Source organism: Typopeltis vanoorti, chromosome 19, assembly GCF_054136105.1.
Source record: "Typopeltis vanoorti isolate ZY-2024b chromosome 19, IOZ_Tvanoo_1.0, whole genome shotgun sequence".
Lineage (NCBI taxonomy): Eukaryota > Metazoa > Arthropoda > Arachnida > Uropygi > Thelyphonidae > Typopeltis > Typopeltis vanoorti.
Window position 1 is genome coordinate 96,304,427 of NC_143567.1, and position 15,543 is coordinate 96,319,969.

At 35.7% G+C, this 15,543-nt stretch overlaps 1 protein-coding gene across 5 annotated transcripts in view; it reads right to left on the minus strand.

Annotated features, from left to right (window-relative positions):
- Positions 1 to 15,543, minus strand: part of TBC1D5 (TBC1 domain family member 5) — a 495,953-nt gene that overhangs the window by 17,385 nt on the left and 463,025 nt on the right. For 4 of the 5 annotated variants that reach the window (XM_090408920.1, XM_090408922.1, XM_090408921.1 and 1 more), the window contains one exon: positions 8,779 to 9,920. In XM_090408920.1, the coding sequence (XP_090265046.1) occupies positions 9,501 to 9,920 (420 nt within the window). In that variant the 3' untranslated portion in view covers positions 8,779 to 9,500. Of the gene's footprint in view, positions 1 to 8,778; positions 9,921 to 15,543 lie in introns of those variants that run through there. The other variant, XM_090408923.1, reaches the window with a different exon arrangement.

Below are 15,543 nucleotides of genomic sequence, written 5' to 3' on the forward strand. Positions count from 1 at the left end.
AGCAGAATCTTAATTCTAACAATTTATTTAAAAAAAAAAAAAAAAAAAAAAAAAAAAAAAAAAAAAAAAAAATCAGATTGTGGCTAAGTTTATGAATGTTCCAATCAAAAAAGATTACACACTGAACTACAAAGTAACAAATTATGACCAGGAGTATGCTGGGTTCTGCGACATGGTATCAGTTGTCGGATGGTAAGGATATCATTTTTAACATATGGATAATACCTGTTTTTTTAGAATAATAACCTATTAGAATAATATTCTAATAGGTTAGTCAGATTGGTGAGATTTGGGATTTATAAAATGTTAGAGTCGAAATTTTGGAAAAGAATACCCATTTTTTTAGAGGCTGAGGAGGCTATTGATGCAATATGTTTATGCCAGAATGTGAACCTGTGAAGAGAAAAATTAATCTTGAATGTGAATTGGAACATTATCAGAAGCACAAGGGAAGTGATATGGGATGTTTCTTGGTAATATATGTAATAAGATGTAGTGGGTAATAAGACAGGACTGTTTTGAGAGCATTGAAATTCACTAAGACAGATGTCTTCATCGCTTTTTTGAGAATGGTGAATAGATAGGTGTTTAAGATACTGATTATGAAAGATATTGAAGCTTCAGTCATTTAACTACTACAGGATTTCTCAAGTGAAGAAGAGGAATGAAGAGTATAGTGATCAGCAAAACTATGAATGAATGTGATTTGAAGAGAGAGAGGAGATCATTTATGTAAAAGAGGAAGAGCATAAGTTTTAAAAGAGGTAAACCGTGAGTAGACATATCGGTACACAATAAATAATGGAAAAAACTCACGTAGAAAGATTATTTATTAGTATAATTTTCGCCTGTGTGTCACAGGCATCTTCAGTACATTAAGCTCAAAATTAAACACTAACTGACAATTCCAAAAAGCGCCACCTAAGTAGCTGGTGTAAGATAACTAAAAAGGTCAATAACTTTCCTAAAAAAAAAAAAAAAAAAAAAAAAAAAAAAAAAAAAAAAAAAAATTAATACAATAAAAAGTCTATCCCCTTTATGGGAGATAGTACTTTACAAATCAGCTAATCTTTCCTAACTTTTTTTTTAGGAAAGTTATTGACCTTTTTAGTTATCTTACACCAGCTACTTAGGTGGCGCTTTTTGGAATTGTCAGTTAGCGTTTAATTTTGAGCTTAATGTACTGAAGATGCCTGTGACACACAGGCGAAAATTATACTAATAAATAATCTTTCTACGTGAGGTATAGTAAGCTTATAGTACTCTGAGATGATGTGTAAGTGATAAAGAAATTTAGTGAGAAAGCTGACAATCCAATCACAAAGGGCAGAAGAGAGACTATAAGATTACAGCTTGTTAATAATGTCTGACACAATAAACTGCCCTAGAAAGATCAAGAGTTTCTACAAATCTTTCCATAACCTGTCCAAAGGTGGGTTAGTAAGGTCTGCTATAAAACGAGAATGGCAGAAAACATACTGGTAAATCACTAATTAAATGAAAGTTTCATTTAATTTTTTGATGACCTTTCCATCACTTTTGAGATAGTGGGATGAGAGTGATTGGATAATAGCCTGATAGCTGACATTTATCTCCTTTTTAGGGAGAGCCAAAATGAAGGCATGCTTCCATGCTGATAGATAGATTCCTAATGAATATAACAGCTTACAAAGGCAATATAGGATGATTTTAATTCTGGAGCACAATTTTTGAGCACATTTGGATGGATACCATCTGGTCCTTATTAAGAGACTTATTAATATCAAGATTAATGAGGATTTTTCTGATATGCTTCTATTGAAGCATATCAGAAGGTGTGCATATGCTTCAATAGAAGCATATGCACACCTCCTGCAATTCTGCAAGTTGTTTGCAAAATTGCAGGAGGTGTTTTACCTTGGTTGTCTAAATCAGAAGTGAAGGAAAAGATTGATCTTTGGATAATATTGCCATGGTATCATCAGGATGCGAGAGAGAGAGAGAGAGGTGGAAACAAGGAAGGGCAAAAGTTACAACTAATAGTCTTAGAGGGACCAGAAGACTTAACTACCAGTAGAGATTATTGCATTTTGCCCTTACAAAGTCTGCTTTGGATTTATTGATAATTTTTTACACTTGTTTCAAGGCTATAGAATAAGCAGAGTGACTGGAGTTTTTGATTTGTGGTAACGAACATATACTGGATTTTTATCACGAACAGCAAAGGCACAATTTTTAGAGAACCAAGGTTTGGATCAATGTTTACAGTGGAGTGGGGAATAAAGGCCCTTATTCCAGTAAGGGCTGGATTAGAATAGAGTTGCCAAGAGGAGAGCAAGTATCTATATGCATTTGGAGGAAGAGGGTTAAGAAAAGGTCTCGAGTGTTGGATGAATGATGAGGACTGTGTGGTGTTCTATTTGGTAGGTTAACTGATCATGAAATCAGATCATGACTGATAGCAAATGATTTGACTTCCCTTGGTACTTACTTTGAGGGGTCAGAAAAGAGGAAACAAGTAACATTCATAAAACAGTTTGTTTTTTGAATGTTCAAGTTTTCTAGGAAGATAAGTTCAAAATTCGAAATATGGGTAGACCGTATGAAATAAACTTTTAGAAATAAATAGCCAAAGAGTTTAGCATAGTTGTCTGAATTTGGAGAGCAGTAAAGGCAGCACTGAAAGGTGAGATAAGTGAGATAAGGAAACCTTGAGCCAGAGCAGATCATAAAATGAGGGATTCTAGGTTCAATAACCTTTGGTAAGGAATGTCTGGTTTGACAAAAGTGCACATTTCTACCTTTTCGTGGAGAGCATCATGCAAGTTGTAGTTGGAAAAGATGAAGTGGACTGTACTTGTGTCCTTGTTGGTTACAAATGGCAGATCAGCTTTTGCTGAATGTGGTGGTATATACCACTGGTGATTGTAATGATATCCTGAATGTTGATGAAATGGATATGAAAGTTTTTTTTTTTAAACGGGATTTTAGTGTTATTTATATTTATCTTTTTTTTTTTTCTATAAGCCACCAAACTGTAGAATTCTTCAGCATTTTGTTTTGCTACCTCAGTCAATTTCCTTTCATATACTAATTTTTCCTTTCTCACTACATTCTACATCTTCCAAGCTTGTGTCTTATATTCATCATACCACTGAGAAGCATTGTGTTATTTATATCTCCTCCATAACATCTTTCTCTGTAGCTCTAGGATAATTCTATGATTTATTCATTTAAACCCTTTCCTCCAACTATTTAATATAGAGGAAACTTCACTGAACAAGAGAAGTGAGGTGTGAAATTAAAGAGTGGGCACTGGATCAAACTAAATAAACAGATTGATATAGTCTTCTGCTGTGTAACTGAACATATCTCTTTTGTTCAGTGAAGTTTGCACCTGCCTAGCTAACTTCTCATGTCAAAACTGCATGATCAATCACCAACTAGCAGTCATAGTTGGTGATTGATCATGCAGTGACTTCATCTATTATTCATCATCATGTGTCGTCTCCACCCAGGAGGTTGGCTACTATGATGCTACCCATGGCTGATATGGGCATCTGTTATTAGTGAATGAAATATTAAGTCCAACACTCATTTCCCATAGATTGCTTCTACTACATGTTATGTAAAGTAGTCATCCCTAAGCTGCTGAAAGAATTCAATCTCTTTATAAATGTTCTTTCTTGCTTCCAATCACTGCTTCAATAGTTCAAGTCACTCACCTTTCATCTGTCTGAACATTCAGAAATCATCTCCTTTTACATTATGTGATCTCTAGCAACACTCCACTAAATATCTAGAATTTCTGTTCACCTCGTTTTCACAAATACATGGCCTCAAAGTCATGCTTTGTGATGTAAATAATACCAGAGGGGTATAACTTACTGAACTTATATTTTGCTAGTGTTTCAACTAGCATTCTCAGAGAACAAAATTATAAATGTGGGAGACACATGACAGTTGTAGGATCAATTCAAATTGTAACAGAAAAGGAAATGATGTCCTAACAAGCCTTCTAGGAGCCAGACAAAAATGAAGTTAATTCAGAACAAGTCAGGGTAAGTGTGCCATTTTAGAATGGTAGTCTACCAAATTCTTAGTAAATTAATGCAGTGCATTTGTTGAGGTTTGTGGAAGGGGATGCTATAGTCTCTCAAAGTCTTTCAGACCTATAACAACTTTTATGCAGCAAATTTATTTTCTTCCATTTGATTAAATGTGAAGGAATGTCTGGGGCATGGCCTTCCAAGTCCTGACTTGCTACATAGATCATCCTATGAAGTACTCCACCAATAAACAAATATGGCTGCATTAATTTGCCAATGATTTCAGATTCTAAAATCACATTTACTTTTCTGAATTAACTTTGTTTTTATCCAGTCTCTAGAGGTCACCATGTTGAGACATTACTTCCTTTTCAGTTACAATTCAAACTGTATGTACACCTCTGTAATTAAATGCTATGTGTCTCCTAACAATTGTGATTTTGTGCTGTGACGATGCTGATTGGTAATGCAGTGAAATATTAGTAAGTTCAATAAATTAAGACACCTAAGCACATCTACGTGGCTTCAAAGCCATCATTGCTTCCCTGAAGTTCCATATGGAGCAGGGACAGAACTCTTTTGAGATCATCAGAAGTCAATCTCAGAAAAGTTATGTTCCCTCTATATCTAACTTAAAGAACAAATGAAAATGACTTTCTTCTATCTTCTTGAAAACTATGTATTCATCATATTCTATTCTCATCAGTATAACAACCAAATACACAGTCTTGCCGTAAAGCACATCCCCGAGCTACCCACAGAATTGCACGAGTCCAGATCCATTAGTTGTACCGTGCACATCCAATATTCATGTTTAACAGTAGAGAGAGTTGTCTAGCTGTACAGGTTAACATGTAGTGAGGAGATTATGAAACCCATATAGCTGTAAAAGCCCTTCACAAGGTTGGAATGCAGCCACCTGTTATTTTCAACATGCTAAAAAACACTCAGTATCAGGAGGATGTTTGTGTACTGGACTATTAACTGTTATAACGATACAGAAGACATACCTGACCACCAAAGAACGTCAACCACGTTGCATTAGGATGCAACAGCTTGTGAGGTCTGTGAAAGCACACCTCTACTGTAATTCTGTGAGAGCACAGAAAGTGATGTCACTGGAGATGAATGTTTCACAGAGAACAATGTCTTGTGTGTACTAAGTGATGACCTGGAGTGAGACTGGAACACTTCCTAACACCACAACTTATGTGGCAGAGGGTGATAAAATCAAAGACTTTTCTGGTGGTAAGCAAACAAACATAGAGATATCCTCTTCACAGATGAAAAGATTTTCACCATTGAATAGTCATTTAACTGCCAAAATGATTGGGTATGTGCCCTAGATGGTCACACAGCACGATGTGCCATAACACCCAGAATTCAAAGAACTCATCACCTTGCATCAGTGATGATTTGGTGAGGGGGGGGGTGACATATCAGGAGTATCCAAGTTGCATTCTGGCAAGAAAGCAATCAAAACCTCTGCCAAAGTGTATCACAATGCCATGCTGGAACCTGTGGTAATGCTCGTGAACAACACATTGTTTAGGCAGTGGACCTTCCAACAGAACTCAGCCTCTGCACACAAGGCACGGACCACACAACAGTGATTGGAGGCCACATATCACCGTTGTCTGGAAGTTCCGATCTGAATCCGTTACTTCAAATTGTGGTCGGAGCTTGAGAGAGAGAGAGAGAGAGAGAGCAGCCTGCAAGAAATGACATCCAGCATCACCAGCCTGAAGATGGATTTTGAGCAAGCAGTTGCAGCATTTCCACTGAATGTTGTGCATGCTGCCATCGATATGTAACGTCACAGACTTTGGGCATGCATGAATGCAAAAGGGCGACATTTCAAACATTGAGTGCTATTATTTGCATGTTTTACATGTGGTTTGTATCTGCTGATAGCTGTAAATGATTTATTGATAGATTCAAGGATTATGCACTGTTCAAGTTGTAACAGTATTTATGGCTAGACTAGGTAGAATGTAACTGTGATTACCCATGAGTGATTTGTGGTCCAACTAATTTTATTAATGACACAAAACAATCCCTCTTTATTCTAATACTTCTTTCATTGGCAGATAAGTAAATCTGCCAATGAAAGAAGTATTCGGAATAAAGAGGGATTGTTTTGTGTCATTAATAAAATTAGTTGGACCACAAATCACTGATGGGTAATCACAATTACATTATAATAGCTTGCCCCTATCCCACAATTCTTCATTATTATTCCACGTTTCCAATTAAGCCATACTGGAAGTCCTATTTCTTACCCAATTGGTCATCTCACACCTATCCTGATAGCTTATATTTACTTTCTCTTGATCTTCTTCTTATTCCTTCCTTCCTTCCTCTTTTACCTTGTGGTGTCGAGGATTTTTTCCTACATTTAACTGCTACCATAGCGAGGATAAGATGGTTAGCCACATGGCTCTTGGTATGTCCTATGTCTGTAGATGCATGTGTTCATGGACTGGTTTGCCTGTTCTGAGGAGCGAAAAACCAGTTTCTGGGTGAAAAAACCCTCTACCTCCATATGAGACCAGCTAACTAACCTTTAGTCAAAAGAGACCAGATAAAGGTTCCTCACATCACTGACAGGAATCAAACCCAGGTCTTACCGACCAAAGGGCTTCATCTATACTGAATGAGCTATGGAGGCTCTTTCTCCAGATAATAATGTAGATAATATGGTAACTAAATAATTTAATTATTATTACTATTTCCTATATTTTGTAAAGTCAAATTGGCATCATCATCATCATCAGGGAACAATGCACAAATAAAGATGTGGGCACTACTGAATAAGAGAACTGTAAAAAAACAAGACAAGTCCTGAAAATGTAGCACCTATACTCTTTTTCAGATTATCTTCGAAGTAAAGAAATATACTACAGGCTGTACCTCTTCCGAAGGTAGCGGGATATTAATTAGCTGTTACTATGACGACGGTCATCAGAGACCAGGTGATAGATAATTCCATTTTCCAAAAATAAGTTCCCTGTAACAATTTAATGGTATGAAACATATAATTCTAGATTGGCAAGTAAGGAAGTAGTAAAATAATTATATACAAAGTACCACATGATGTGATAACATAAAAAATTTAAGGGACTATTTTATGCAGCATAAGCCTCTAGTATGAACGGCAAGAAAAGCCAGAAGCTTATTCTGCTACTCCCAAGATAACCTGAAAAAGAGTATAGTTTATTTGATTGGGCATTCTTATCTATTGGGCTAATGCTTTGAGAATAAGTATCTAAGATTTAAGAAAGTTTTATGCATTTTCAAAGTTATTCAGACTATCACTGTTTTTAAGGCAGATTCAAGGAACTGTCTTTCATACTTATATATGCTTCTATGAGGTAAGGTAGCCTTCATCTAATGGATTCTGTGCAACGTATTGAAGGCATTGACTTGCAGCCAATGCCTCTGATACATATCACATGACACTTGGTAGACACCTGGAAGATCTAAGGATTGTAGCTCTTCTTTAGGAATACGATCTAGTTACCACCTTCTGGCCACACAAAAAAATGGCTTTCCTTATCTGTTCCCTTATTAAAGGTTTTTTACATAAAAAAACTTTAAGAGAAAATAAAGGTATGTTATGTTCCAGATGAGATACAAACCCAGATCTTTCCAACCAAAAAGTATCATTGACATTGACTGAGTTAAGGCAGCTCTTTATGTGATTTCTATAGAAACATAAATATTAGAAGATTGGAAAGATCTGAAAAGAGGGTTAAAAATTTTTTTCCTACATGTACACACACATCATTATCAAAGCGATAAAGAAATAATTTGCAGTTTTAGAAAATTAGAATTGAAACACTAGGCGACAAAGAAAAAAAAAATCAATGCCAAATAGCTCTCCTTAAACTCATTCACTAAAAATAAACTCAATTTACTCTGGCAACCCATTTTCTTTTTTTGGCCAAATATTAAAAAATTTTTTCTAATGTTCTTGGGTACCTTTATATATATATATATATATATATATATATATATATATATATATATCCATTCACTGATATTTCTTGCAGCTTAAAAAGGAATGATCATGATTTTGATGCATGTTTGTGTTCGTGCATGTATGTACAGCGCAATAGCACTTGCATTAAAGTAATACTTAATGAGACTTCTGCACTATAAAAGAAAGTCTTCTATTAAAAACCTTATAAATCTTCAGTAGTCCTATAACATTCAATGTGAATTATCTTACAGTGGCATCAATTACGTTTTCATACAGAATTACTTTGCCAAAATTATCCAGTGTAGTTAATTTTATAACTTTTTTTTTAGCACATTTTCCTTGACTGTAAAGTAGTATATTGCAGTTTCTTAAGGATATATTAAAATTTCTAGTTCTTTGATATATCTTCAACAATCACAAAAGTCTAAAATTAAACCAATGTTTGCCATAATGGGCAAAATGTATTTCAACATACAGAATCATGTTAGGATTTAATTGGTACCTACCTATAGTCAAACTACAAAGAAACATTATTACTTAGTCACAGTTTCCTTCAAGCCTTTACAAAGACATAACATGAAGATAATGAATTTTAAAATCATTCCTTGGTATAAAGATCACAAGCTTTTTTTTTTAGTGTTGAAGAGACCTTACTTTCCATTGGTGGAAAGTTTTTTGTACTTTGGGCTGATATCTGCAAGGTGAAACATAATCATGAAACAGAATGAATCATGTTATTCAGTGAATCTACTAAAATAACTGCCAAATATCTGGATCAAGATATATCCAATGGACTATTTTATTCTCTTCTGAAAGTCTGATTTAACATTCAGTAAGAAACCAAATACAATATCCATCCCTATCACTCTGCTATACTATTTAGTGTAGACAGCCCACAGACATCATTACCGATGTGGTCCTCAGTGTGTAGGGTTGTACACAAAAAGAATAACAGCCAGAGCATGCTTCAGAGGTGAGGTTGAGAACCTGATACAGATACATGTTTTGCCAAAAGAGAGTCAAACAGCCACACAACATGGTGATATTTAATATCTATCTAGTGACCAATAAGAGCATTCCAGAAGCAGGAGCATACTACTATTTCAACTATTTTTTCAAGTACTATTGATGATCTGATGTGTATTTTGCTTTCTCAACTTTTCAGAGAATTGACTATCGTATGGTCCATGAGTAAATGTAAAATATGTCATACCAATTATCAAGAATTACTGAGCATTATCATCCTGAATTAGGAAGTCCTGAATCTATAAGTAATAAAAATGTATGCAAAAACACACAGCAGAATGTATTCTTAGTATATATTTTATGAAATCCTGTATATTAACCCTTGAACCTCAAAATATTGTCCTCTATTACAAACAATTTTCTTCAAATAAATTATTTCACAATCTTAATGCTGATCATGTAAGCTTACAATATATACAGTTGTAAACAAATTATAAAACCTAAAGAAAATCCTAATAATTTTATTGGGCATTATATTCAGATAATGTACCTGCTGCAGCAGAACTATTATTATCAGAAGAAAGGAAAGATCCTAAAAAAAATTTTCTTAGTTCTCTCTTTGCTGCCACTAAGTTAATAGCAAGATTATTATTACCATCATCCTTTTTCCTGTTTGAAGGCTTCATTCCTTCTTGTATGTGAGATGGCTGGTTGGGTAACCTATCTTTACAAAACTCATCATTTAATGCAGCTTCAGACCCATAGCACATATCCTGCCTTACTACAACATAGCTATCCAGGGGAGCAGCTTCACAATCCAAATCTGTTACAGCATTTATGGTTTCATTAGCAGATTCACATGATGCAATAAGGCTGCTGAAGTCCTCATCATCAGTTACTTCTTGAGTAAAGCTAACTGTTCCTTTCAGAATATCTCTTACCTGCATATAAAAATCATATTTAAGAATTATTAGACATAACATATAGACAGATATATATATATATATATATATATATATATATAAGAAATGAACAAAAATTGCATGACCTGATACAAAAATAACTTTAAAATTACTTTAAAAAAATTTTAACTTCTTTAAAATAACTTTAAAATATTTTTTGTTCAGGATTTAAAGTTTAAAGTCAACCCTTCAATAAAGTAGACAATAAAAGAACTGTATAAAGAGATATGTGTGAGGAGAAGTGCATCAATAATGAATAGTATGATAGCCAGAATGTGTCCGGGGGGGGGGTATGATTTATATGGATTGGAGGGGGATTTCAGAACAAAGGAAATGTATGCAAGAGACAAGTCAGAGTGTCAAGATAGGAAAACTGATGGGAAAAGTCGCTTGGGAGAAAGGGGAATACATGGGTAATGCAGAATTCAGCATTATTAGACATAACATATAAACAGATATATATATATATATATATATATATATATATATACACATACACGGTGATCAGCATTCATATTTATGAATTTAGGGACACAAAACACACATGTTGAAAAGATTATTTTACTGATTACTAATAAAATAATAACTTGACGTTTCGACCCCTGTATTGAGATCATCAGAAGGATACATGTGTATAAGAACCAAGCTACATGCTGTTGCACTCTATACAGGTAAATTACATCTATGTCGATTAAAAAAAAAAAAAAAGAATTACCAATAAAAACTATAATAAACTCTGCTCAAGTCCTCACATACTAGGATTCTTCTGGAATTATACAGTTTATTCCAGAAGAATCCTAGTACGTGAGGACTTCACAGCAGAGTTTATTGTAATTTTTATTGGTAATTTTTTTTTATCACTAGAGCGCAGGCTAAGAAAAAAGATTAGTTAACAACGTAGATGTAATTTACCTGTATAGAGTGCAACAGCATGTAGCTTGGTTCTTACACACATGTATCCTTCTGATGATGACCTCAGGTCAAAACATCAAGTTATTATTTTATTATTAATCAGTAAAATAATCTTTTCAACATGTGTGTTTTGTGTCCCTAAATTCATAAATATGAAAGATATATATAAGAAATGAACAAAAACTGCATGACCTAATACAGAAATAACTTTAATCTTTTGATACAGGTTTTGAGAGAATGTACTAAGAATTGGCAGTGTCACTGACCTGGCTTTTGAATGAGTCTGTCCATGGAAAAGGGAAATGCAGAAGGGAAGTGTCAAAGTATAGACAAGTTTGTACTTTATCAGTAAAGATTTTGGAGAAATTAGTGAGGGATCATTTACAGTGCTGGGCAGATGAGAGTAATATCATCTGTTAGAGTCAGCATGGATTTGTTAAGGGGAACTCTTATTTTAGTAATCATTGCCTTTTTTAATAAAGTGATAAACTAGTTGATAAAAGAAAGGCATATTCTGCCATTTTTTTTTAGATTTTACAGAGTCATTTATTTGACAGGGTGCCACACGATAAGCTGATATTAAGTTACAGCATATGGGTTTAGATATCTGGTTAGTGAACTCAATTGCAGATTCACTATCTCATAGATATCAAAGAGTTATGTACAAGGGAGTATCAAGGAAACAGAAGGCTACAAGTGGGGATCAAGGCTCAGTATTTGGATCCATAACTTTTTAACCTTTATATCAATAACATTTTCAATGGATTGCAGGGAGATATTCAGTTTATTAAATTAAAATGAAAGAGATATTCAGTTATTTGCAGATGACGTGAAGCTGGAAGGGTTATTAGTAATAGTGATGATGTAAACTTTCAGGGGGATTTGAATAAGCCAGACAAATGGGCGAATGAATGAATGACGTAGGAGCACGTCATTCATTCATGTATGTAACTAAATGTAAGTTCTTAAAGTTTGGGATCCTTCAATGGGAGGCTGCATACTCTACTGGGTACTGTACTAGAGGAAGTATTGGGGGACAAGGAACTTTTGGGTGATAACTGATAGAAAATTGAAGTTCATATTATACTACACCTGTACTATTGCACTCAGATTTCGTGACCAGGATTTGAAAAGGATAAATTAATCTTGAATGATATCAGGACTGTTACAATGTTAGCTATGCAGGCTGCAGAGTTTGGCAAATAGAATAAAAGGTGATATGAGTTCTTTTGTTTGGTGGAACGGTGAAAGGAGTGAGAATAAGGAGCTATCCCTGTGAAAGGAAGTCATAACCAAGAGGGAGGGAAGTGGTTTCTTTGCATGAATGGTGGTTGAGCTGTGGAATGCATTGCCTGATAGGGTGGTGAGAGCACAAACAGTATGAAAGGGAATAACCAATGGTATATTAGCACATTCAGTGGACTAAGAGTTACATAAAGCAAATAAACAAACAAATCATACAGGGGTGCTTAAGGGTCAAAACTGTATAACTGAGAGGAGACCTCCACATAGCCTTTAAAGGAATGCGGAGAACCAACCAGAGCTTCTGACCTAATGTCCAATCCTCACCTTCTCGTGGTGCACCCTGTTAGGTATCTACTTTGATACTGAATGAACGAGGATGGGCTGGCAATTTGGGATTTAGCCAACCAAATTGTATTCTTATTGGTTAAACCAAAATAAAAAAATGATGGTACAACATGACAAAATTTCATGCCAGCTGGGGCATCGCCCGGTTAAACAAGGCCTCCGTTGTTTTCGCCAGGGAACCAGGGCGAACAGCGAAAAGTCAGCTACTGGGACAAATCTGAAAACACACCCGAACTCATCATCACCAGAGTTAAAGATCGGTACTATCAATATAAGAAGCCTGAATGGCAAAGAAATGGAGCTAGCTGAGGAATTAGATAATTACCAGATCGACATAATAGGGGTGACTGAAACAAAAAAAGACAAAAACTGGTGAGATCTTTCTGAGCAATAAGTACAAAATGTTATATTCAGGCAATGACAATCAAGGAAAAGAAGGAGTAGCCATAGTATTCCACACAAAACACGAGGCTAATCTTCTTGAATGGCAGTCAGTCTCAAGTAGAGTAATGTGGGCAAATATGAGAATGGGGAACTGGACAATGAGACTTAATTGTGCCTATGGTCCCACAGAAGGTTCTACTAAGGTAGAAGTGGAGGAATTTTTTGAGGCTTTAGAAAAAGCAACTGACACAATGAAAAGTTGGTCTTTATTGGGGATCTAAATAGCAGAGTAGGAAATGATTATTATTATTATTATTAAAACAAGACCTCATGGAGTCAAAGACTCATCTAGGAGGTCCTTTTATCTTACACACACATCTCATCATACCGTGTCTTAAACACATTCAAACTACTTGCAGACACCACGCTCTCAGGCAGGGCATTCCAATCACTCACAACTCTGCACGAAAAAAAACCTGCCTCTCACTCCCTTACTCACACCCTCCTTATACAGTTTCCAGGGATGACCTCTGGTTCTCCCCTGATCTCCCACTATTCTCTGCAGAACTTCTCCACCATTGATTTTATAACAACCCCTTACCAACTTGTAGGTCTCTATCATATCTCCCCTCTTCCTTCTCTCCACGAGACTCTGCAAATTACATCTTTTCAATCTTTCCTCATACTCAACATTCCAGAGGTCAGAAACTACCTTAGTCATTCGCCTTTGGACCCTTTCCAACATCTCTTCATCCTTCTGAAAACCCGGTGACCAAATCTGGGCACAATAGTCCAAGTGTGGCCTAATCAAAGCCTTATACATTGGAACAAGTATCTCCCTACTTCTACATGTCAGTGTCCTCCGCATCATTCCCAGAAGTCTTTGTGTTGTCTTCACAATTTTGGCGATGTGTCCCCTAAATTTTAGATCCTTATCCACTATCACCCCCAGATCTCTTATTTCCTCTACTTCCAACAATATATTCTCACCAAGCATAAATTTGCATCCCATTTTTGTTTTCCAAATTTTAAAACCTTACATTTTGCAACATTGAACTCACATCCCCATTTGCTTGCCCAATCACTCAATTTATTCAAGTCTTCTTGCAAGGCCACAACATCTTCACTACTCTTTATGGTTCGTCCCAACTTTGCATCATCTGCAAACAACTGAATATCTCCATCCAAATCTTCACCAATATCATTAATATATAAGTTAAATAGTAATGGCCCTAAAACAGACCCCTGAGGCACTCCACTGGTGACTTTCCTTTTCCTGGATATTGCACCCCCATACACAACTTGTTGATACCTATCAGATAGCCAGTCTCCAATCCAATGCACTAATCTAATATCCAACCCCATCTGCTCTAGTTTGACTGTCAACTTATCATGAGGTACTCTATCAAAAGCTTTTGCGAAATCCAAGTATATTACTGTGTATCCTTCTCCTCTGTCCAAGGAAGCAGTCACTTTATTGTAATAAGTAAGTAGATTAGTAAAACATGACCTCCCTTTAGCAAATCCATGCTGTCCATCAAAAATTATACCATTGTTGTCAACCCAACTCTGGATCCTAGTTCTCACAAGCTTCTCCAACAACTTAACCACAACACCTGACACACAGATAGGCCTATAGTTTGATGCTTGAGTTCGATCACCTCCTTTATGAAGTGGCACAATCTTGCCCTCCTTCCACTCTTTAGGAACTTGACCAAGTGCAAGACTCGTATTAAAAAAATATGTCAAGGCAGGTGTCAACTCTCTAGCACACTCCTTCAGAATACGTGGTGATATATTATCAAGTCACACAGCCTTATTTACATCTAGTTTACTCAACTCCCCAAACACCTCTTGCTCACTTACACTCAGTCTCTCCTCCCCATCATCAACTGCTCTTAATCTCTCCATGAAGTCACATTCACAAGATTGAAAGATCTTTATGAATTGCTCATTAAGTATCTCCACAACACATTCTGCAACAGCTGTCTTTATACCATTTCCTCCAATCAATGTCATCCTTCCATAATCATTCTTTCTTTTGCTGGCTACATATCGAAAGAACTCCCTAGGATTCTTTTTGGCTTCATTAGCTAACTGCTGTTCATACCTCTCTTTAGCTACTCTCACCAACCAAGTCACCCTCCTTGCCTGGTCTTTGTAGACCTCATGAAATTGGTTACTTCCACTTCTCTTATGCTGTCTCCACAATGCCTTTTTTTTCTGTATTGCATGCTTAATCTCTTTATTCATCCATCTCACACCTACCTTATTTAACCTTCTCACCCATGGTATACATTTAGACATTGCATCTACTAAATAGTTTTTGAAAATCCCCCAAGCTGCAGTGATCTCTTTTCCAGCTAACTCCTCATTCCATGCTACATCTGCAAGCTGTCATGATTGTCAGACATACAAAACTATTTTGGGAAAATTTGGAGAAAAGAGCAAAGCTAATAATAATGGCAAATATCTGTTGGATTTCTGCTCAGGACATGGACTGGTTATTACTAACACCATGTTCCAACATAAAAATGTGCACAAATTCACATGGAGAGAAGAGGCAAGAAATAAGAAAAGTCTCATTTACTATGTTATTGTTGATAGTGATATTTACTTCCTGGTGCAGGACACCAGAATGTACAGAGGATTTGAAATTGTAAGTGATCACTATTTAGTCTTGAGCAGGATAAAATTGAATTTCATATTGAAAAGA